Here is a 23328-nt window from a genome sequence, read left to right as displayed (position 1 = left end):
TCCATGTGAGGTACAGGGCTGGTTCTAGCTTTGTTAGAAAGAGATTGTCATGTACTATATGATGTCTGATTTTCATTTTTCACATTCATTGTGGGATAACCCCTTCAAATATACTCCACCAATATAAATGTGTGTGTATATACTGTGTGTGTATATAAATATAAATATGTACTTTCCAAAGAACGAGGCAGCACTTCCAGATTTCAAGCTTGACAAAGGCCTCATTGAGTAGGCCGAAACGTTGCTGGGGAATAAAGTTTTGGGATCTTCCCCCTGTCACCGAAATCTGGAAGTGCTGCCTCGTTCTTTGGAAAGTACATATCGTGGAGGAGAAGCCGACCTCTGTGAGGAATTGCACCCAGTATACACGGTCTGACTGTGCTGCTGCGGTATTTGGTATTTTATATATATAATTAATTAGTGGGCGGGGCTCCATTTTTGTGATGCAAAGCACCAAATCGCCTGTATACACGTTAAAGGGGGTGGCTCATGAAAATAACGCCATTTTATAAAAAAATATGGTGTATTAACCAACTGATCGCAGCAGTTCCTGCTTATCTATCCCGCAGTTGTAAGCGATTGTTACTGTGGGAATACTGCATTAAGGCATAAGGCATACATCTCCACTTTTACTGCAGGAAAAACATAGAATTACATAATGGCCATTTCTGTGAATGGTCGTCGATGTAATGCTTACATTTATAGGGTCTGTCAGAGCGGCCCTCTGTTCTAGGACATAGAGGAGGGGTCCCAAACAGAGGATCCCCCTCTATGAGGTCCATATGCTGACTAAGGAAAATGGACAGGGTTGCCGCCATGAGACAACCACATTAAAGAATAAAATTCTGTTGGCATGCAGCCATCACTAGGGGGAATATAGTAGCATATTACACACCAAACTCAATTATAAAGACTGTTTGCAGAAAGCTTGTGCGCTTCCCCTAGAGGTGGCTGCAGGCAGATAGGATTTTATATTTTAATTTGAAACAGAATGTTAGACCTAGAAACGGCATGCTGTTAAAAAAAGTACATTAAGTTTAAGATCAGTCACAGACGAGTGAGTTCAGTGCGAGAAACTCGCTGCGTGTGTCCATGCGATTTCTCGTTCTGGCCTCGCTCCTCTGACAGGATTGAACAGCATTATAATGATTTATAATGCTGTGTGACCCTGCGAGACCTGAAATCTGTTGCATTAACACTGACATAATGCTGTTAGTATAATTTAGTATATTCCAAGTCTCTCAGAATCACACAGCATTATAAAAATCAGTATAATGCTGTGCAATCTTGTCGGAGGAGCAGAGTTCAAAACGGCAACTCGCACTAACACGCTGTGAGATTCTCGCACTGAACTCGCTCGGCTGTGACTGGCTTAAGGCAGAGGATCCGAATTTAAATCATACATTAGGCTTAATTTACACTTGCATTTTACAGCTTATTTTTAGCTTCTGTTTTTTTTTTTTTTTTAAAGAAAAGTATAAAGACATCCAAATTAACTGAAAGCGCTATCCTTTGCCAGGATCAATTCCAAGGCTGTATGAACAAACCCTTAATGCTTTTCCATTAAGTTTGACTATGGTTGTACTTTTGTTAGTTCTTCACTTCATCTCTCAAGCACCAAAAGGGTTTATTCAGTTCATAGAGGTAAAAGGAAATTGAAAAGAAAATCAATAAATAAAAAAAAAACTTCCTATAGTCATAACAGGAACTGCTACTTAAATTATTGTAAGCTTCCAAAATACAAGAATTTCCTTCATTTTAATGGAACTCCTTCCAATGAAGTAACCACGTTCCCTCCTAGTTTATCTGCCAGGTTGGATCGGTCTTTAATATCATCCATGCCATTCACTTGCCACTCGTGTTTGATACCTAAAAAGATGAAATACACGTTAGATAAAAATCCATATAATACATAAAATGTACATATAAACGTTTCTGATAAAAATGTCTTTAAAGGCTATGACAAAGACTTATCCAAACTGGTGCAAAGGAAAACTGGTTAAATACCCATAGCAACCAATCAGATTGATCCTTTTATTTTCCAACGGAGCTCTGAAAAATAAAAGGTGTAATCTGATTAGTTGGTATGCCAGCATTCTTTGCACCAGTCTTAATAAATCTCCCCCTATAAGTTCACTTTTGAAAGCACTTTTTAATACTGCTCCAATGCAATTGAAATACTAAAATGATGCAACTCTCCAGACAGTTTTGCTTAAAGGGAACCTGTCATTGCTGTTACTGTTCCACTGGAGTCCTTCTAATAGTTTCATGCTTTTCATAATCTCCAAACAGCTTGTTATGTTCAGAAATCGCTCTATAAAGTTTTCCTGCTAATGAGTATTGACATCAAATCGGGTCTTGCTCCCGGCCACCTCTTCCCTGCCCACTTGTCTTTGATTGGCATTCCTGTCTTCTCATCTGAAATCCTGCGCATGCGCCTTGCTCTTAGTATGTGCCAGCTTCTTCGCATGTCTGCACATCATCTAGGGTCATATTTCACCAGAACATTCTTCCCCTCCCAGGAAAGAAGACCAACGACATTTAAGCCCTGATTTATCAAGTCTGGCATGTGCTATGCCTATGGCCCCACCCTCACAATGCCCTCACTTCCCCCGGATGCTTCCTTTTTTGTACACTTTGCGAGGGGGTGCAAAATACAGATTTGTGACTTTTCTATGGGGAATAATAAAATACCCCTTTAGCTCCTGCCAGTGCCTGATGTCTTCTATAGGTAAATTTCTTCATATAGTCAAACACTATAGCATCCATAGCAGCTGCCAATACTGGCCCCTCAGTCTCTATTGGACCCAGCCTGGCACACATGGAGGAGGCACAATAATAGAGGATGTGCAGCATTACTTCTAGTGTATAAAGTGTATTCCTCCAAAAAATAAGCTTATTCCTACAAGTGTTGTGCCAGAAAGGATGAAGGGGCGAGTGGACCACTAATAAGATGTCCGTCTATAATGGAAGCCGCAGGACGGGACCTTGAAGCTGGGTGTAGAGTCCTGTATGTGCTTTGTCTCCTGTCCTTCACATGATTTCTTCAGCTGTTAATCAGCTCCACCCTTATCTGTTTTTCTTACCCCTTCCACGGCTGTCCTGACATTTGAGGGTGCGATGGATTAACCTTGGCCGATATAGAACACTCCTATAAAAGCTCATTCCACATAATCAGCCCATCTAAAGGTGTCGCAGATCACCCTATGAACGAGTGAAATGCTCATTCAATGGGTGAAGTGATCAGAGTTGCGGACACCTCAATCATCATTCCCAGGCAGCAGATCATGCGGTCTAATCAGCGATCTGCTGCCCAGGAGAAATGATTATGCATGAGGACAAGCAAAAGCAGCAACGAGTGCTCTTCCCAATACTATGGAGGTGATCGGTGCATGTAAACATTTTTTTATATATTTTTTTTTATGGGCTCACAAGGGGACTCCATTATTAGATTACCATTTCTATTCAGTAATGGTATTTTATCCATTACTGAATACAAAAGTCTGTATATTCCAAAACAGTGCTGCTTCCTGCAGGTCTGCATTTGAATATACCAGTAACAGGCCAGAAGCCTATATGGGTAATAATATTAATTATAATAATATTGTATATAATATTATCAAATACTATTATTTGACCAACGCATCTGAGTGGGTTTAATGTCTGCGATCAGCATTATCACAGACATTAGCCCCGGGTGTCTGTTGTGTGAAACAGCAGACATCGCGCCAGCTTTGGTACATTCTCTGGAATGGGCGCCATCTTTAAAGACTTGCCTTCCGCCGTACATGTATGGCAGCAGTCGGGAAGGGGTCAAAAAGTACAATAAATAAGCAACTATTAACCTTTGAGACAACAGAAAGTTAGTATTTTAGTCAGCATGATCAGCCCTACCAGGTTTAATAGGGTTGATCATGCTGACAGATGCTCCTTAAGGGGACCCTTAAGTGAAAGAGAAAATACTGAGCATTAGCGGCTTGCTTTCCATTTACAGCCATTGGATTTTAATAAATAAAAGAGAAAGCAAGTTCAAATACAAGTCACATTCATTTCAACTCAGCTGCTGGTAATACACAAGTCAGAGCTTACAGTGTACGTCATCTACACAACCAGCATAGCACAGCAAGCTAAGATGTTTCCAAGTTAGGGCAACTGCATAGTTTTCTGTGCTACGCTGTTTGCATTGCTGGCATGCACTGCTTTGTGAGATAGGAAACAGTGGGGTGTCAGCCCCTCTGCTATTTTCCTGCCACGTGAAGGACAAGGCTTAGTCATATTTCAGCTTATTAATCTACCCTTAAACTGTTAGCTTAGAATATATTTAAAGGGTAACTGTCGAGGGCAGTGATACTGACCATTTTTGTAATATACTTTAATTACTGAAATCGTACATTTCTATTAGAAAAATAGCTCTAAAGTGGCCCATTTTGAGCCTTAACATTGCTCGCTGTCTTTTGTTTACTTAACACAGTCAGTGTTGAGCACATCTTCACAGTTTAAAGGCTATGTAGACTTCTGGGGCAATTTTTTATTATTGCGTTGTACTCATTTTGAGCATACACATTTTTTCAAGTGGTCTTAATTAAAGATGTTATGCCATTTTCTCTGTACAGGGCTGAAATGCTCTAGTAGCAGGATCTTAATGTTCAATTTTTTCCGTCAGGCAGCTCCTTATTGCCGATCTCTGACCTTAGAAACACTACATTATAGCTCAATTATTATCTTACTGATAAGAATGTGGCTTAAACAAGTGTTTATGGCCTTTTAATAATTTAGAGGTAAGGTAACACTTTGTCACAACCATTTTAGCTAAAGATTAGCAAAATGCAGTCGTAAAAAAATTTATCCCCGAAGGTGTACATAGCCTTTAAACCCTTTGCGACCTCCGCTGAATATGTATGGCGGAGGTCGCGTCTTTAAACATGGCGCCCACTTGTGCATGCAGCGGGTGCCTTAGCTGCTGGGTTTCCTCTGTTTTAAACACCAGAGACCCCAGGCACATGTATGCGATCAGCCATAAGGATGATCACATAAATTACACCCCTCAGATGCCATGGTCAAATGTTACCATGGCATCTGTGCAGTCCGGAAGCGGGAGCCACGCGTTCTCGCTCTCGTAACAGCGTTCCCCGACTGAGATCAGGGAACGTGTTACACTGTTCTAATAGCCCGAAGTCTCAAGCAGGCTTCGGCAGCTATTAGTGGAATATATATCGATATAGGCCACTGTATTGTTATATGGAAAATTAAATGTTCAATAATGGATATATTGCCATCAATGAACACAACGGGCAATCCTTATTACTGCCAGTTGTGGTCAACTTGGATGACTTAAAAAAGTTTAAAAAAAAGTCTTTAAAAATATAAAAAATATATAAAAGTTGAAATCACCACCTTTTCCCTCAAATCAAAATACCTAACCAATAAAAAAAATATACATCATGGGCATCACAATGTGTGAAAACGCCCATACTATTAAAATATAACAATATCAATCCCATACTGCAAATAGTGTAACAAAAAAAAAAACTAAAAGCAGTCAATTCGCTATTTTTTGTCAATTCAACTCCACAACTCTTCTATAAAAAGTTTGAAAAAAGTCACACACAGTTCAAAATGGAATTATTGAAAAGTACAGATTGCACCGCAAAAAATGAGCCCTCACAAAGCTTTGTATGCATAAGGGTACTTTCAAACTACCTGCCGGATCCGTCAAAATGCATGCAAACTGATGGCATTTGTCAGATGGATCAGGATCCTGATCCATATGACAAATGCATTGAAATGCCGGATCCGTCTCTCCGGTGTCATCCGGAATCATTTATTTTTTAAATTTTTTTGCGGTCTGAGCATGCGCAGACAGCAATGCCGGATTTGTTTTTCCGGAACACTCAGTGCCGGATCCGGCATTAATGCATGTCAATGGGAAAAAATTCCGGATCCGGCATTCCGGCAAGTGTTCCGGAATTTTGGACGGAGATAAAACCGCAGCATGCTATGGTATTATCTCCGTCCTGAAAAGTTAAAAAGACTGAACTGAAGACATCCTGATGCATCCGGAATGGATTGCTCTCTAATCAGAATGCATTAGGATAAAACGGATCTGTTCTTTTCCGGTATAGAGCCCCTGTGACGGAACTCAATGCCTGAAAAGAATAACGCTAGTGTGAGAGTACCCTAACTGCAAAAACGGTATAGTGGCCAGAATATGGTGATGAGAAAATGTAATTTTTTTCTGTATTAAAATGCAAGAAAAACTATACAAGTGTGATATTGTTGTAATCGTACTGACCTGGAGAATGAAGGTAACAGGTCAATTTTACTGCATAGTGAACGCCGTAATAAAAAAAAATTGTGGCAGAATTGCGTTTTATTTCCAATTTTACCCCATTTAGATTTTTTTTTTAACCTGCGACATTGTATGTAACTATAAATGGCACCATTAGAAAGTAGGACTTTGTAAGGCTTTGTGAAAAATAAAAAAGTTATGGTTCTGGGAATGCAGAGAGTGAAAAACGAAACAAAAAAAAAAGAAAATTGCCCGATCCCCTAAGGGTTAATAAACAGAAGACAGTGTTGTTTTAGAGCTACGGTATTTTTTGTAATAGATATGTATGATTTCAGTAATTAAAGTATATTACCAAAATGGTCAGTATCACTGCCCATACATATTAAAAAAGAAAATGACAGTTACACTTTAATCTAATATATAAAGCTGAGTGTATGTGTGTGTCTGTATGTCCGCTAAAGGAATCTGCACCGTAGCATTTACAATCACAAAATATGGCACACAGGTACATTAGGTGTCCGGGAAGATTTTAGACCAGGTCTCAGCCATTTATCTTCACTGCTGTAGGAGAGCTTTAAAGGAAATCTGTCACAAGGATAATTGCTATTGAAGTAAAGCCATGGCCTAATAGCACTTAGTACCTTATTTCAAGATGTGCCTTTGTTCCAGTAATAGATGTTTTTATCCTCTGAAAATCCAGTTTATTTTGTATGCAAATGAGCCAGTAAGGTGCCCAGAGGGGCGTCACTCTTGCAGGAAGGAGCCCAGACACGCCCCCTGCCACAATGTATCCACCCTGAAAATACTTAAAACCCAGGCCCAGCCAAGCCACGCCCCTTATCTGGTTATGCCATGCCCCATCCCACTCCTGAAGGATTGAAAAAAATGAAGGTAAAAATCTACTTCTGTCAGTTGCAGGGGTGGGAGGGTGACTTTCTCCCTGCAGCTCACGCTCAGACAGCACAGTGAGCTGTTCAAAAGTACACGCCCCAAATCTGATTAGGCCACGCCCCTCCTACGTCTCAGCCGACTGAGATTGAAAAAATGAAGTTAAAAATCAACTTCTAGGTCACGCTAAGCCACGCCACGATCTGGTTAGGCACTCAGACAGTACAGTGCTGCTGTCTTGGAGTAAGCTGTTGAAAAGGACACACCCCCAATCCAGTAAAGGCCACTGTTAAGGGGGCGGGTCGCTGTGGAGGTCCAATTTTAACATCTTTAGGACATATTTCACCTTAAAGGGGTTCTGCACTTTCCATTAACTGATGATCTATCCTCTGGATAGATCATCAGCTTCTGATCGGCCGGGGTCCGACACCCGGGACCCCCGCCGATCAGCTGTTTGAGAAGGCAGCGGCGCTCCAGCAGCGCCGCGGCCTTCTCACTGTTTACCGCCGGGCCGCCCGCCCACTGACGTCACGACTTGTATCAACTAGAGTGGGCGCGGCTAAGCTCTGTTCACTTGAATGGAGCTTAGCTGCGCCCACTCTAGTTTTGATACAAGTCGTGACGTCAGTGGGTGGGCGGCCCGGCGGTAAACAGTGAGAAGGCCGCGGCGTTGCTGGAGCGCCGCTGCCTTCTCAAACAGCTGATCGGCGGGGGTCCTGGGTGTCGGACCCGCGCCGATCAGAAGCTGATGATCTATCCAGAGGATAGATCATCAGTTAATGGAAAGTGCAGAACCCCTTTAAGGACCAGGCCATTTTTTGAAAATCTGACCAGTGTCACTTTAAGTGGTGATAACTTTAAAACACTTTGACTTATCCAGGCCATTCTGAGATTGTTTTTTCATCACATATTGTGCTTCATGACACTGGTAAAATGAAGTCAGAAAAATTCATTTTTATTTTTAAAAAAAATACCAAATTTACCCAAAATTTGTAAAAAATTTCAAATTTCCTAGTTTCAATTTCTCTACTTCTATAATACATAGTAATACCTACAAAAATAGTTATTACTTTACATTCCCCATATGTCTACTTCATATTTGGATACATTTTGGAATGATATTTTATTTTTGGGGGATGTTACAAGGCTTAGAAGTTTAGAAGCAAATCTTGAAATTTTTCTGAAATTTTCAAAAACCCACTTTTTAGGGACCAGTTCAGGTCTGAAGTCAGTTTGTGAGGCTTACATAATAGAAACCACCCAAAAATGACCCCATTCTAGAAACTACACCCCTCTAGATATTCAAAACTGATTTTACAAACATCGTTAACCCTTTTATGTGTTCCACATGAGTTAATGGCAAATAGAGATTACATTTTTGGGCAAATTTTCCATTTTGATCAATTTTTTCCAGTAACAAAGCAAGGGTTAACAGCCAAACAAAATTCTATATTTATTTCCCCGATTCTGTAGTTTGCAGAAACCCCCCATATGTCACCGTAAACTACTGTACGGGCACACAGTAGGGCGTAGAGGGAAAGGTGCGCCGTATGGTTTTTGGAAGGCAGATTTTGCTGGACTAGTTTTTTTGACACCATGTCCCATTTGAAGCCCCCTAATGCACCCCTAGAGTATAAACTCCATAAAAGTCACCCCATCTAAGAAACTACACCCCTCAAGGTATTCAAAACTGATTTTACAAACTTTGTTAACCCTTTAGGTGTTCCACAAGAATTAATGGAAAATAGAGATACAATTTCCAAATTTCACTTTTTTGGCAGATTTTCCATTTTAATAATTTTTTTCCAGTTACAAAGCAAGGGTTAACAGCCAAACAAAACTCAATATTTATGGCTCTGATTCTGTAGTTTACAGAAACACCCCATATGTGGTCGTAAACTGCTGTACGGGCACATGGCAGGGTACAGAAGGAAGGGAATGCCATACGGTTTTGGAAGGCAGATTTTGCTGGACCGGTTTTTTGACACCATGTCCCATTTGAAGCCCCCCTGATGCACCCCTAGAGTAGAAACTCCAAAAAAGTTACCCCATTTTAGAAACTATGGGATAGGGTGGCAGTTTTGTTGGTACTAGTTTAGGGTACATATGATTTTTGGTTGCTCTATATTGCACTTTTTTGAGGCAAGGTAACAAGAAATAGCTGTTTTTATTTTTTGTTATTTTCAACATGGTTAGATCATGTAATAGTTTTTATAGATCAGGATGTCACGAATGCGGCGATGCCTAATATGTATACTATTTTTTAATTTATGTAAGTTTTACCCAATGATTTCATTTTTAAAACAAAAAAAATCATGTTTTAGTGTCTCCATAGTCTGAGAGCCATAGTTTTTAGGCAAATATTTTGGGTAGGGTATGATTTTTGCGGGATGAGATGACGGTTTTATTGGCACTATTTTGGGGTGCGCATGACTTTTTGATCGCTTGCTATTACACTTTTTGTGATGTAAGGTGACAAAAAATAGCTTTTTTTACACTGTTTTAGTTGGGGTTAGGTCATGTGATTTTTATAGAGAGTGATTTTTATAGATTTTTATAGAGCAGGTTATTAAGGACGTGGCGATACCTAATATGTATACTTTTTTTTATTTATGTGAGTTTTACACAATTATTTCATTTTTGAAACAAAATTAAAAAAAATCATGTTTTAGTGTCTCCATATTCTGAGAGCCATAGTTTTTTCAGTTTTTGGGCAATTATCTTAGGGCTCTTTCACACTTCGTTCTTCTGTTCCGGCATAGAGTTCCGTCGTCGGGGCTCTATGCCGGAAGAATCCTGATCAGGATTATCCCCATGCATTCTGAATGGAGAGAAATCCGTTCAGGATGCATCAGGATGTCTTCAGTTCCGGACCGGAACGTTTTTTGGCCGGAGAAAATACCGCAGCATGCTGCGCTTTTTGCTCCGGCCAAAAATCCTGAACACTTGCCGCAAGGCCGGATCCGGAATTAATGCCCATTGGAAGGCATTAATCCGGATCCGGCCTTAAGCTAAACGTCGTTTCGCCGCATTATCGGATCCGACGTTTAGCTTCTTCTGAATGGTTACCATGGCTGCCAAGACGCTAAAGTCCTGTTTGCCATGGTAAAGTGTAGTGGGGAGCAGGGGAGCAGTATACTTACCGTCCGTGCGGCTCCCGGGGTGCTCCAAAGTGACGTCAGGGCACCCCACGCGCATGGATGACGTGATCGCATGGACACGTCATCCATGCGCATGGGGCGCTCTGACGTCATTCTGGAGCGCCCCGGGAGCAGCACGGACGGTAAGTATACTGCTCCCCCGCTCCCCACTACTACTATGGCAACTAGGACTTTAATAGCGTCCTAGCTGCCATAGTAACACTGAACGCATTTTGAAGACTGATCCGTCTTCAAATGCTTTCAGTTCACTTGCGTTTTTCCGGATCCAGCGTGTAATTCCGGCAAATAGAGTACACGCCGGATCCGGACAATGCAAGTGTGAAAGAGCCCTTAGATAGGGTCTTATTTTTTGCGGGATGATGTGACGGTTTGATTGGTACTATTTTGGCATACATACGACTTTTTTGATCACTTTTATTACCTTTTTTGGGAAGTAAGGTGGGCAAAATTTCAATTTCATCATAGTTTTTTATTTTATTTTTTTATGGCGTTCACCGTGTGGATAAAGTAACATGACCATTTTATAGATCAGGTCGTTACGGACGCGGTGATATCAAACATGTGTAGGGAATTTTTTTTTTTTTAATCAGTGATAATGTGTTTTTTGATTTTTACTTTTTTTTTTACTTTTTTTTTACCCAGACCCACTTCTTGAAGACCCACTTCTTGAAGATCCAGTGGGTCTGATGTCTGTATAATACAGTACAGAAACTTTATAGTGTACTGTACTGTATTTTCACTTTACAAAGTCTGATTAGACTTCTGCCTTTAGCAGAAGTCTAATCAGCACCATGGACATCCTCTGATTAGTACCATGGACAGCCGGACGCCTGTGAAGGCGCCCGGTTGCCATGGTAACCATCACTCGCTGCCACAGCAGAGCAGTGGGTGATGGGGAGGGAGGGAGCTCCCTCCCTCTTACCCTTTTCCATACAGCGGTCCCTACGGACTGCGGCATGGAAGGGGTTAAACACATGGCATCTGTGCCAGCATGTCTGAATTGACCGCGGTTTGCTGCGATCGCCGACATGGGGGGGAGGGGGGGTCACAGGACCCCCCTGCGCATTTGGCCAAGGTGCCTGCTCAATGATTTGAGCAGGCACCGGGTTCCGATCACCGCCCGCTGATAATCGGAACTATACATGATGTATCGGTACGTCATGTGTCCTTAAGTACCAGGACAACATGCCGTACCGTATCATGTGTCCTTAAGAGGTTAAGGGACGGGGCACTGTGGAGGGGTCAGTGTTAATGGGTGGGGGGCTGTGGAGGTCACTGTTTTGGGGGCGGCGTGCTGTAGATGTCACTGTTATAGTGGATAGAGTTGATATCTTTTAACACAAACTTTAAATGAAATAGATTAAATATACCCGAGCGAAGCCGGGTCCTTCTGCTAGTATTGAAATATTATTGTAATTGATCCTGTAATTGATTTTGTACAGATACAAATCTGACATAAAAAAATAATTTTAATCATTATTCGTTTTTAGGAAATAAAAATGCCATACTGTAAAAAAAAAAAAAAACAAGTTTGAGCAAAACTGGAAGAAAGTAGCAATGATTTGACATCCGCTGATCCTGAAAGGATCGAACAATGGCTTCAGCAAACAGGCCACAATTTCAGCAATTTAGACCAAAAGGTCACAACTATTCGTGAGGAGTACAAGTCCAAAAAAATCCAAATGTGCTCTCTGCATTTAACTGATGACAGATACAAAGAAACTACAAATGGCTAAACTCTCTGTCAAGATGCACTGCCAACAATCAAGAACTCTGTTCCAGTTGGAGAATTATTAATAGAAGAGAATTTGAAGAAGGATAGAAAACAAAAATGAAAAAGAACTCCAGAAACAAATCTTGCTGGACCTACAAGCTCGGATCAAAGTCGACTACTAGATACTTCACAGCCTACAACAACTGACAAGCTACCCGGCAAATGTACTGTTTCATCTGAAACAGATTTTTCTTTTCAGAACTCTGTTATTTTACCAACAAAGAAAAAGTATCACAGTTGTCTGGCCAATCAGACTATCTTAGGCTACTTTCACACCTGCGTTCGGTGCGGATCCGTCTTGTATCTGCACAGACGGATCCGCACCGATAATGCAAACGCTTGTATCCGTTCAGAACGGATCCGTTTGCATTATTCTTGAAAAAAAAGACTAAGTCAAAACGGATCCGTCCTGACTTGCATTGAAAGTCAACGGGGGACGGATCTGTTTTCCCATTGCACCATATTGTGTCAGTGAAAACGGATCCGCTCCCATTGACTTACATTGTAAGCTGCAAGCAGCGTTTTGGTGTCCTCCTCCAGAGCGGAATGGAGGCAGAACGGAGCCAAACTGATGCATTCTGAGCGGATCCTTATCCATTCAGAATGCATTGGGGCTGAACTGATCTGTTTTGGCCTGCTTGTGAGAGCCCTGAAACGGATCTCACAAGCGGACCCAGACGCGAGTGTGAAAGTAGTCTTAGTTTCTCACCAAATATTCAAAATTAAAATCCTTATCTAATGACTAGCATGCCAGTACCTTGCAGACAATCTGACTTTGATTCCCCTCTCCCTCTTAAAAAAAAAAGCCATGCTATGGTACATACAAGCATTAGGAAAGAAGATTTCAATGTTAACCACTTCCCGACCGCCCACTGACTATAAACGTCCTGGGTGGTCGGGTTTATCTCTGATCAGACATTTTAGAACGCTATTTCAGAGACAGCAGTGACTGCAGGGCAAACCAGAGAGAAGGCACGGACCGTTCCTGTGTGTCCCTGCCTTCTAGATTGCTGTATACACAGCGCTGAACGAGCGCTGTGTGTACAGATCAGGAAGAGATGTGCTGCTTCCTGTCCCGACCCAGTGATCATGTGACTGCCGGGGGAGTGCAGTTGCTGCCGGGTCTTCCAGAAGACCTCGATCAGCTCTGCAGTGAGGCTGTACAGTGCTGTATAATGCTGTACAGCCTCTCTGGGGGTGTATTTCCCCTGTAACTGGGGCTACTATGTCAGCTCCAGTTACAGGAGCAATGAATAGTGAAAAAAAACAAGTGAAGTTAAATGTCCCCCAGAGTGTTTTATAAAAAAAAAAGGAAAAAAAAAGTTTCACATGTAAAAAAATAAAATTTCCCCAATTAAGTCATTAAAAAAATGTTCAAAATATAAAAAGTTAAATAAAATAGACATATTTGGTATTGCCGCGTCGTGGTGGCCCGCTGTATAAAAATATCACATGATCTACCCCATTATGACATAAAAAAAATATTAAGCCAAAACAGCTTTTTTTTTTTGTCACCTGACCTCCCAAAAAACATAACATCAATCAAACAAAAATTTGTATGTAGCCCGAAAGGGTAGCAATGCAAACATCACCTCATCCCGCAAAAAAAAAAGCTATCTCACAAGACCATAGCCAGAAAAAAAATAAAAAAATTTGGTACTAAGAAAATGGCAACACAAAAACATGATTTTTTTTTTACCTAAAAATGTTCGAATTGTGTAAAACATAAAAATAAAAAATAAATAGTTACAGACATAACGATACCAAATATGTCTATCTACAAAAAATATCACATGATCTACCCTATCAAATGAACGGTGTAAAAAGAAATTAGAAAAATTACACCAAACTGCTTTCTTTTTTTGTGAGTTCACCTCCCAAAAAATTAGATAAAAAGCTACCAGAAAGCCAAATCTACCCCAAAATGGTGCCAATAAAAACTACAGCTTGTCCTACAAAAAATAAGCCCTCACACATATCAGTCAACAAAAAAATAAAAAAGTTATCGCTCTTAAAAACCATGACAGAAAATTCCATGTTACAAAATCCAGATAGATGCCGCTCCTTCCTTTCTAAGCCCTGGCAAATAACAGTTTATGACCACAATTGGGGTCTTACTGTATTCAGGAGAAAGTGGGTAGCAAATTGGGGGGGGGGGGGGGATATTCTCCTTTTATCATTTGTGAAAAATAAAGTTTGGGTCTATAGCACCATTTTCTTGTAAAAAAATAAACGTAATTTTTCATTTTCACACCAAGTATTAAAAATTCTATGAAACAGCTGTTGAGTAAAGTGCTCCCTACACCCCTTAAAAATTCCTTGGGTGGTGTAGTTTACAAAATGTGGTAACTTTGGGGGGGTTTTCACTGTGGGGTTACCTCAGGGCCTCTTCAAATTCAACATGGTGCCCAAAGACCATTTCAGCAAAATCTGCCCTCCAAAAACCATATGGGGCTCCTTGCCTTCTGTGCTATGTTGTGTGCCCAAACAGCGGTATACGACCACATATGGGGTGTTTCTGTAAACGGCAGAATCAGGGTAATTAATATTGAGACTTGTTTTGATGTTAACCCTTGATGTGTTACAGGAAAAATTGATTAAAATGAAATTTCATCTCTATTTTGCTTTAATTCCTGTGGAATACTTAAAGGGTTAACAACATTTCTAAAACCAGTTTTGAATAGTTTTGAGGGGTAGTAGTACCTAAAATGGGTGGTTTCTATTATGTGAGCTCCTCAAAAAGTCTTCAGAATGGAACTGGTCCTAAAAAATAGATTTAGGAAATTTTCCTAAAAATTAAAAAAAATTGCTTCTAAAATTCTAAACCTTCTAACGTCCTAAAAAAATTAAATTACATTACCAAAATTATACCAACATAAAGTAGACATATGGTGAATGTTAATTAATGAGTATTTTATGAGGTGTCACTATCTGTCTTAAAAGCAGAGATATTCAAATTTAGAAAACAGTGAATTGTTTCAAATTTTCATTAACTTTTGGATTTTTTTTATAAATAAAAGTAAAATATATTGACTTAAATTTACGATTAACACGATGTACAATGTGTCACAAGAAAACAAACTCTCAATGGCTTGGATAAGTAAAAGCGTTCCAAAGTTTTTACCACATAAAGTGACACATTTGATCAGATTTGCAAAATTAGGCCTGGTCAGGAAGGGGGAAAATGGCCTGGTCTAGAAGTGGTAAAAGGGGTTCTTCATGAATTTAAAAAAACTAAAATACTTAAATATTATTATATAATACATATATTCACAAATACCTTTCATTACTTAGAATGGCTTGTTTTGTCTAGGGAGCAATCATTAGGAGAAATAAAATGTCCGCCGTCCTTTTAGTGCACACAAAACCTGTCCTAATCACACAGGAGGACAAGTCACTTCACCACAACGAGCCATAGAGCTGCCTCATCCTCCTCTGTGCTCTGCTTGTCAGGAGTCATGATCCTGAATACAGGTGAATCTCTGTGGCAATGGAGATTATTAGGAGACATGAGGGTGAGGCTAATGAGCAGCAGCACTTGTTTACAGTCTCCATTACCACATTACCACAGCCTGTCCTGTCCGTCCTCTCTGTACTTTGTCTCCTCATTAACTAAATTCCTTAGAGATTCAGCTAAAGTTCTTATCATCTGTATTCAGGATCATAATCCCTGACAAGTAGAGAGGAGGAGGAGGAGGAGGAGGAGGAGGAGGAGGAGGCAGCTCTTTAACTCAGTGTTGTAAAGTAACTTGTCCTCATGTGTGATCAGGACAGGTTTTGTGTGAACTAATGGGACAGCGGTCATTTTGTTTCCCCTGATGATTGCTCCCTAGACAAAACTATCTATTATAAAAAATGAAAGGTGTTTGAGAGTATATTTATAATAAAGTAATATTCAAGTATTTTCATTTTCTTGTTCCCGGAGAACCCCTTTAAGGACTGCCACTTTTACCAATAACGGTCTTGTGAGATGGAAAAATACCTTGTTCAGGCTCAAGACAGTAAGGAAGCCAAAATCAAAAGTTTCTAATATCTAAAATAATGTTTGAATAATCTATTAATGAAGGTAAAGCGTCAGTATTCCACAAAGTGCAATTAGTGAAGAGTTTTTAAAAACATTTGATGGCCCAGCAGTAAAAATAAAAGGTAAGTGGTACCAAGGTTATCCATTCACAATTTTGGAGTTCCAGCTAAAAATTGGTAGATTCAACTCAGTAAACATACTAGTGGCCTCATGATTATTATTCAATGGATTAAATTTTCAAAAGTTCAATGAGCTTTTCAACTTATTAGGCATGGTAATTATTTTGGAAAAAATGTACTATCGCTGTCAAACTAAATTCCTTTTCCCAGCCATTGACCTTTTTTGGAATGAGGAGAAATCTTGAAGACAACTCCACTTTGTGGAGTGACGGACAATGCGACAGGCTAGGTTACAATATAAAATTTTGCATAATTGATTTAGAATTATTGTATTTTTATGTGTTTCTTATTATTATTTATGTGTTATTGTTTCTCGTTTAAACTTTATTTCAATCACATTTTGTTTGCTTTTGAAAGGGAAGCTGTTGTAAACCTCATGCAGAACTCGTTGTAAGCAAACAGTATTGGCAGAAATGCATAATTTGACCAGAAAATGCTACTGAATGCATACATACAGTGAGTGTTATGCTGCAAGTCCATTTGTCACCGCAAACATGATCATATTTCACAATATTCCTTGTTTAAGGGCTCATGCACACGACCATTGTTGTTTTCTGGTCCGCAAATTGCGGAACCTGCAAAACACAGATACCAGCCATGTGCATTACGGCCAGCCCCTAATACATCAGCCCTTTCCTTGTATGTAATGTATGTAATGTATGTAAAATCTATGTTAGAACTTAAAAAAATGCCATTGTCAACTTGTACGTGAACCTGGCCAAACAGCAATTTCTTTCTAAGGCCTCTTTCACACTTGCGTTGTCCGGATCCGGCGTGTACTCCATTTGCCGGAATTACACGCCGGATCCGGAAAAACGCAAGTGAACTCAAAAGCATTTGAAGACGGATCCGTCTTCAAAATGCGTTCAATGTTACTATGGCAGCCAGGACGCTATTAAAGTCCTGGTTGCCATAGTAGTAGTGGGAAGCGGGGGAGCAGTATACTTACAGTCCGTGCGGCTCCCGGGGCGCTCCAGAATGACGTCAGAGCGTCCCATGCGCATGGATGACGTGCCATGCAATCACGTCATCCATGCGCGTGGGGCGCCCTGACGTCACTTTGAAGCGCCCCGGGAGCCGCACGGACGGTAAGTATATTGCTCCCCCGCTCCCCACTACACTTTACCATGGTTGCCAGGACTTTAGCGTCCCGGCAGCCATGGTAACCATTCAGAAAAAGCTAAACGTTGGATCCGGCAATGCGCCAAAACGACGTTTAGCTTAAGGCCGGATCCGGATTAATGCCTTTCAATGGGCATTCATTCCGGATCCGGCCTTGTGGCAAGTGTTCAGGATTTTTGGCCGGAGCAAAAAGCGCAGCATGCTGCGGTATTTTCTCTGGCCAAAAAACGTTCCGGTCCTGAACTGAAGACATCCTGATGCATCCTGAACGGATTTCTCTCCATTCAGAATGCATTGGGATAATCCTGATCAGGATTCTTCCGGCATAGAGCCCCGACGACGGAACTCTATGCCGGAAGAAAAGAACGCAAGTGTGAAAGAGCCCTTACTTGGTTGACAATTTAAATCCACTGTTTTGTTTCACTCTTTTTGGATTTATCTTGTTCCTCTACTTTTTTTTTCAGATTCAATGGTTTATTTTGTGCAGTATAAGATGCATTTGCAATGAAGATTTTAAAATGGGTAAGAATTTTTTTTTTCTATTTGTTATTTAGGCCTCAAGCACATGAACGTATTTTCTTTCTGTGTCCGATCCGTTTTTTTTTTTGTGGACATGTGGTCATGTATAAGGAATCAAACAAAATAATTATGGTGTCGCCCATCTTACCTGAGCTGTTCTTAAAGAGGTTGTACGAGTTATGTAAAAAGAAAAAATAAAGCACTGTAAATCTGTTACATGAGTTAAGCAAGTTTTAGGCAAAAAAAAATTTGATTTACTCATTTCCCTAGTTCTGTTCTGGCCCTTTGTTGACATGCAGTTGCAGAGCTGTTGGGGTGTGTAACAACCATTTCTGAGGTTTTCCTCATGAATATTTGTGGTTGTGAACAAAGACTGTCTTTCCTCTCCCCCTGCTCTGCAGAGGGAGCGAATACAAGTGCTGCCCTGTCTGCAGTCTGACTGCTGGGATGCTCATGTTGCATGTGTGGGACTACAAGTCCCAGCTGTACAGTTCAATGACATTGCTGATACACACATGATCTTCCCCCTACCTGTTCCTGTGCAATGCTCTGTAGCCACTTTCTCGCAGTCAGCAAAAGAGTACAGAGGAAAGAACTCCTCCAGTCTCCAGCTTTGTGTTTGCAGAGTGAGGAGGGAGGGAAGATCTTGTGCACAGCCTTTGTCTCTTCACTGCCTGGAGAAAAGGAAACCCTGCAGCTGCTCAGTACCTGAGGTAGAGCCTCCAGCCCTGAGTCTGTGCTGCTTATAGTAGAAGGGGTTAAACTTTGCTGAAGAATCCAGTAGGAGGGGAGACACAGGGCAGACAGCTCAGCCAACAGACCAGGCAGTGCAGGGGGTGTGGCTTGTTGCTCCAACAGCACAGCTTTCAAGGTGACGTTCCGTGCATAGAGGCAGACCTGATCCATCTAGCAGCCCAGGCTTGTGCACAGAATGTCATCAAAGCAGGAAAAGGCTGTGTGTGAAACCTCCTTTAGCGTGCTTTAACAAATACTTTTTGCTGACTTTTTTTTCCCACTTTTGTGTTTTTAGTGGCATTTTTGTACATACATTTTTGTAGTAAAAACAGCAGCTCCAGGTGGTAGCTAGTAGGCAAACACACTGCTTGAAAAAACTCCCAAATACTGTAAACATGGCAAAAAATGCCTGTGATTATTTCTGCCTTTTTTTAACTGGTAAAAAACACCAGTGCAACAATCATGTGTTTAGGGACCCTTAGCCTATAATCCCAGATGGGAGGATGGATTTATTAAGGCTGCTATATCATATACCAGTTTTAATACGAAGTGCATCTGAGTAAAATGTACCACATTTATCAAGAGGAGCAGGCCTCTTAATAAATTTGACACGTGTTATGGTAATTGTTTTTTATGATTCCTAAGGTGGAATCTAACTAATTGTTGTGATGCTCCAAATTATAATGTTCCCTCCAAGGGTAAGAGTGTATGACCGGTCATAAAAAGGACATAGACACTGAACATGTGAAATACCTCTGCTGCCTTCCCTCAGAAGAGTTTTTTAATTTATAGAAAAAGGCCTGGGTATTTATATTTTACAATAGGGGTTTCAAATGAACCAATCAGAATATGCCAACTGTGGTAACCAGAACCTAGGTGTCTCCATAGCTTAGCATATGGAATCAATCACGATAAGGCAGTGAATTCCTTTGTCTAGACCGATACATACAATTGGTGTCTGTATACAGTCTATACCAGATAGATGTATATACAAAGATTATATCATTCAGAAATTAACAGAACAAGGAAGATAATAGCCAATATTTGAAAATATGATTAAAGGGAACCTGTCATGTGGATATTTGATTATAATCTAACTAATTATATACAATCATTAACTACTAAAAAGTGCCTTAGATGTATTCACTTACTGGTGTGACAGATAGTTACTCCATAATATACACACAAAGATGCCGCATGCTAATGAGCTGATTTGAGTCCAGCGTGATGTCAGTGAGTCCAATGTTTTTTTAATTAACAGCTATAGCCACTCCCCTGCCCACCTGCTGCTGATTCATATGGAAAATAACTGTCAATCAGCAGCAGGTAGGCGGGGAGAGTCAGGAGCTCATGAATATTCATGACTCATCATTATCAGCTGGAGCTTTTCAATACAAGAGTTGGCAGATTGACTGGGTCAATTAAAGAAAGTGACCCAGCATTTTGCTAAGAGAATCAGTCACTTATTTATGTTGCCCTTAGTTAGGACACCATAAAACTGGTGACAGGTTCCCTTCAAACTTATTTAAAGTTACCATATCACACGTCTTCTGGCAGTCTGTGTACCACAAAAGCAAATGTATGACAGTTATACTCTGTGCCAGATTCTACATAGATTATAGTAAATCTGTCAGACTATGGGAGGCCATAGGCCCTCCTGTTAAGCCCCAGACACTTCTCCTTTAAGAAGTGAGAGGGGCATAACATTTTTTATTTTTTTTAAGTTGGAACATTTTGCCCAAAATGGCACTTGTGCAAAAATGTGCAAATTATTAATTGCCCTAATTCCTCTATATTTTGTGAGCTATAGCCAGGGGAGGTTTCAAAAGGAAAGAAAAGTATAAAAGAAAAAATGAGATGTCTCTTTTGTATCTATTCCTGTGTGTGTCTCAAAAACATTTTCTGCGATACTTAACCTTAAGCAAAAAAGCTAAAGATCTGTTTTATTCTACACAGTGGCATAGCTTGGGGTGGGCAGGAGGGCCGCTGCCCCGGGCGCCAAATTGTAGGGGTGCCAGGCAGCAGGCAGTATAATAAGGGTGATGGAAGCCTATGGCCTATGAAGCAGTAGAATTGCGCGAGATGACATAATGACAAGGCACAGCAGGTCACAGTGATGTGTTCCTGATCGCCTGCGCCGGGACGCCAGAGCAAAGGCTACAAGAGGTGATGAAGAGAGGTGAGTATTTATTTTTATTTTTTATGTAAGTACTGGGAGCACTATGGAGGGGGGAGGCAGAAGAGATACAAAGGAGGCTACCATATTTAGAAAGAATGGGGACCGTTATATATTATATAATATACAGAGGTGTCCATTATATATTTTACAGAGGGGCCATTATATATTATACAGAGGGGCCATTATATATTATAATTACACATAGGGCCCATTAATAATACTGTATAATTATAATATATAATGGCCCCTCTGTATAATTATTATATATAATGACCGCCCTGTATTATTATAATATATAATGGCCCCCTCTGTATTATTAGGATATATAATGGCCCATTATATATCCTAATATTACACAGGGGCCATTATATATTATAATAATACAGAGGGGCCATTATATATTATAATAATAATAAAACTCTGCAGAGACGAGACGCGGCTGAAAGAAGGTGTCATGACGGTCCTATCTTTGAATGAAGACGTTGAGAAAAGTCTACATCACAGGAGATGTTACTGGATGGATGAGGTATGGGGTGCTGTACTTTTGGATGAGGTATGGGGTGCTGTATATTTTGTAGTCAAGTATGTAATGTCCAAACACATATTTGTTTCACAGGAGGGTTGGGGGGTGGATTGAGAATATGGCCCACCCTGACGCATCCTGGCCCCAGACTTCAGGTCACACTGTGCGTGTTCTGAATTCTGTGGCCTCACACCCGTCTACAACATTATCTGTACTCAGAGAGTTATCTCTGTTATCTGTGGTGTTACATAGGACTACTACATTATCTGTAAAAAGAGGCATGTCCACAGGTTAGGGGGCGCAATACATGACTTGCCCCGGGTGCTGGCAACCCACATTACGCCACTGATTCTACATACTCCACCTGGCAATAAACATAGAATCCCAATAATATGTTTGAGTTTGGGCATTTGGTATATCGAGCATCCAGTGGATTTGGCCATCTTCACACTAAAGGCACTAAAACTATTTTAAGGGGTTTTCTGGGGCTTAATGGGGTTGGCCACTTTCTGGTTACTGTTGACTAATGTATTTGTGCTGATGGAGGGTCATGTGACCAGGCAAATCACCTCTATATCATGTCTCCTCCATTCAATAGTTACGTTGCATAAACTTCTTGTATTTTATTTAATTTAATCTATCCTGAAAAATTATTTTTAGCCACTGGCCAACGTTTCGGTCTAACCTAGACCTTGTTCACGGCCTTAGTTAATTTTAGCATATTGGATGCAGGATCCGAAAACGTTGGCCAATGGCTAAAAATTATTTTTAAGGATGGATTAAACAAAATAAAATACAAGAAGTTTATGCAACGTAACTATTCAGTGCCGTGGTCTTTGAATATAAATATCTGTTTTAAAATCCGTTTTACCACAGAGCACCACCTTTTCACTAGAGGAGTGCCATTGAATTCACTTTACTATCCTCCATTCAGACACACTGCACCTGCACTAAACTCCCAACAGAATTAGTACAGATGGCAGGTGCAATGTATTTGAATGGAGGAGGCATCATATGGAGGTGATTTGCCTGGTCACATGACCTTCCATCAGTGGCCATCTTATGGGCAGGACCTCTGTGTGGACAGCACAAAAGACTAAATATGGAGGCATACCTTATAAAATATAGAAAATGGTGCAGAATTTCAACACAGGCTATATTAGTAAGTGTCATATAATAATCTCACAAACAAATTGGTGAAAAAAAACAAAGTGGCCAACCGCTTTAAATATTGATGAATTTGTCTTCAGAATCAATATCTAATCAGAAGTGGAATGGAGTGGAGGTGTCAATCTTGTGCGACATCTTGTCCACCTGTCACATGGCCTTTCTGCAGCCCAATCCAGTTCAATATCATACTACTTAATATACTGTATGTAGCGCTCTGCCTGGTATACACTGAAGACCCCCACCACCAAATCTGATATGGATGATCTATCCTGAGGATAGGTCATCAATATTTAAGTCCTAACAACCACTTTAAGACTGATCTTATGTTACTATTTGTATCCTGGAGAAAAAAAATTATGCTTGGTTAGATGGACAAACAGTATTATAGCCTACTTTAGTAACAAAAAGAGAACATATAGGAAGTACTATAGTACACACCTGTGAACTTCTTCTTAATTGCATCTTTTGAACTGGCATAAATCATCTTGCTTTTTAGAGGTGCATTGTCAGGTGCCCTAGAAAATAACATAAAAGCCAAAAGCCAGGTGTTACAAAAAATTATTTACTGTATTACATAGAAACACGAACAGTGGGGTAATAGGTATATTAGCATACTGTTTATTTTCTTAATTAGCCTCTTCCCACCCAATGACACACTATTATACCATGGTAAGAGGGTCATACCCAGAAAATCGTACAACAGTATACATGTTGAAGTGTTGGTTTGGGCACAGGAACTGTGCCCATCTCATCACTTGAATGTGA

General features: G+C 40.4%; 1 protein-coding gene across 1 annotated transcript in view; it reads right to left on the bottom strand.

The window, feature by feature from the left end:
• Positions 1–451: 451 nt before the first annotated feature.
• Positions 452–23328, bottom strand: part of CFL2 (cofilin 2) — a 54908-nt gene continuing 32031 nt past the window's right edge. Inside the window, exons 3-4 of the mRNA XM_044272482.1 lie at positions 23002–23078; positions 452–1869 (exon numbers count right to left, since the gene is read on the bottom strand). Of these exons, the coding sequence (XP_044128417.1) occupies positions 1754–1869; positions 23002–23078 (193 nt within the window). The 3' untranslated portion in view covers positions 452–1753. The remainder of the gene's footprint in view (positions 1870–23001; positions 23079–23328) is intronic.

This window comes from Bufo gargarizans, chromosome 11 (assembly GCF_014858855.1).
Source record: "Bufo gargarizans isolate SCDJY-AF-19 chromosome 11, ASM1485885v1, whole genome shotgun sequence".
Classification (NCBI taxonomy): domain Eukaryota; kingdom Metazoa; phylum Chordata; class Amphibia; order Anura; family Bufonidae; genus Bufo; species Bufo gargarizans.
The sequence above is the reverse complement of the archived record's forward strand: the minus strand, read 5'-3'. Positions and strand labels throughout refer to the sequence as shown.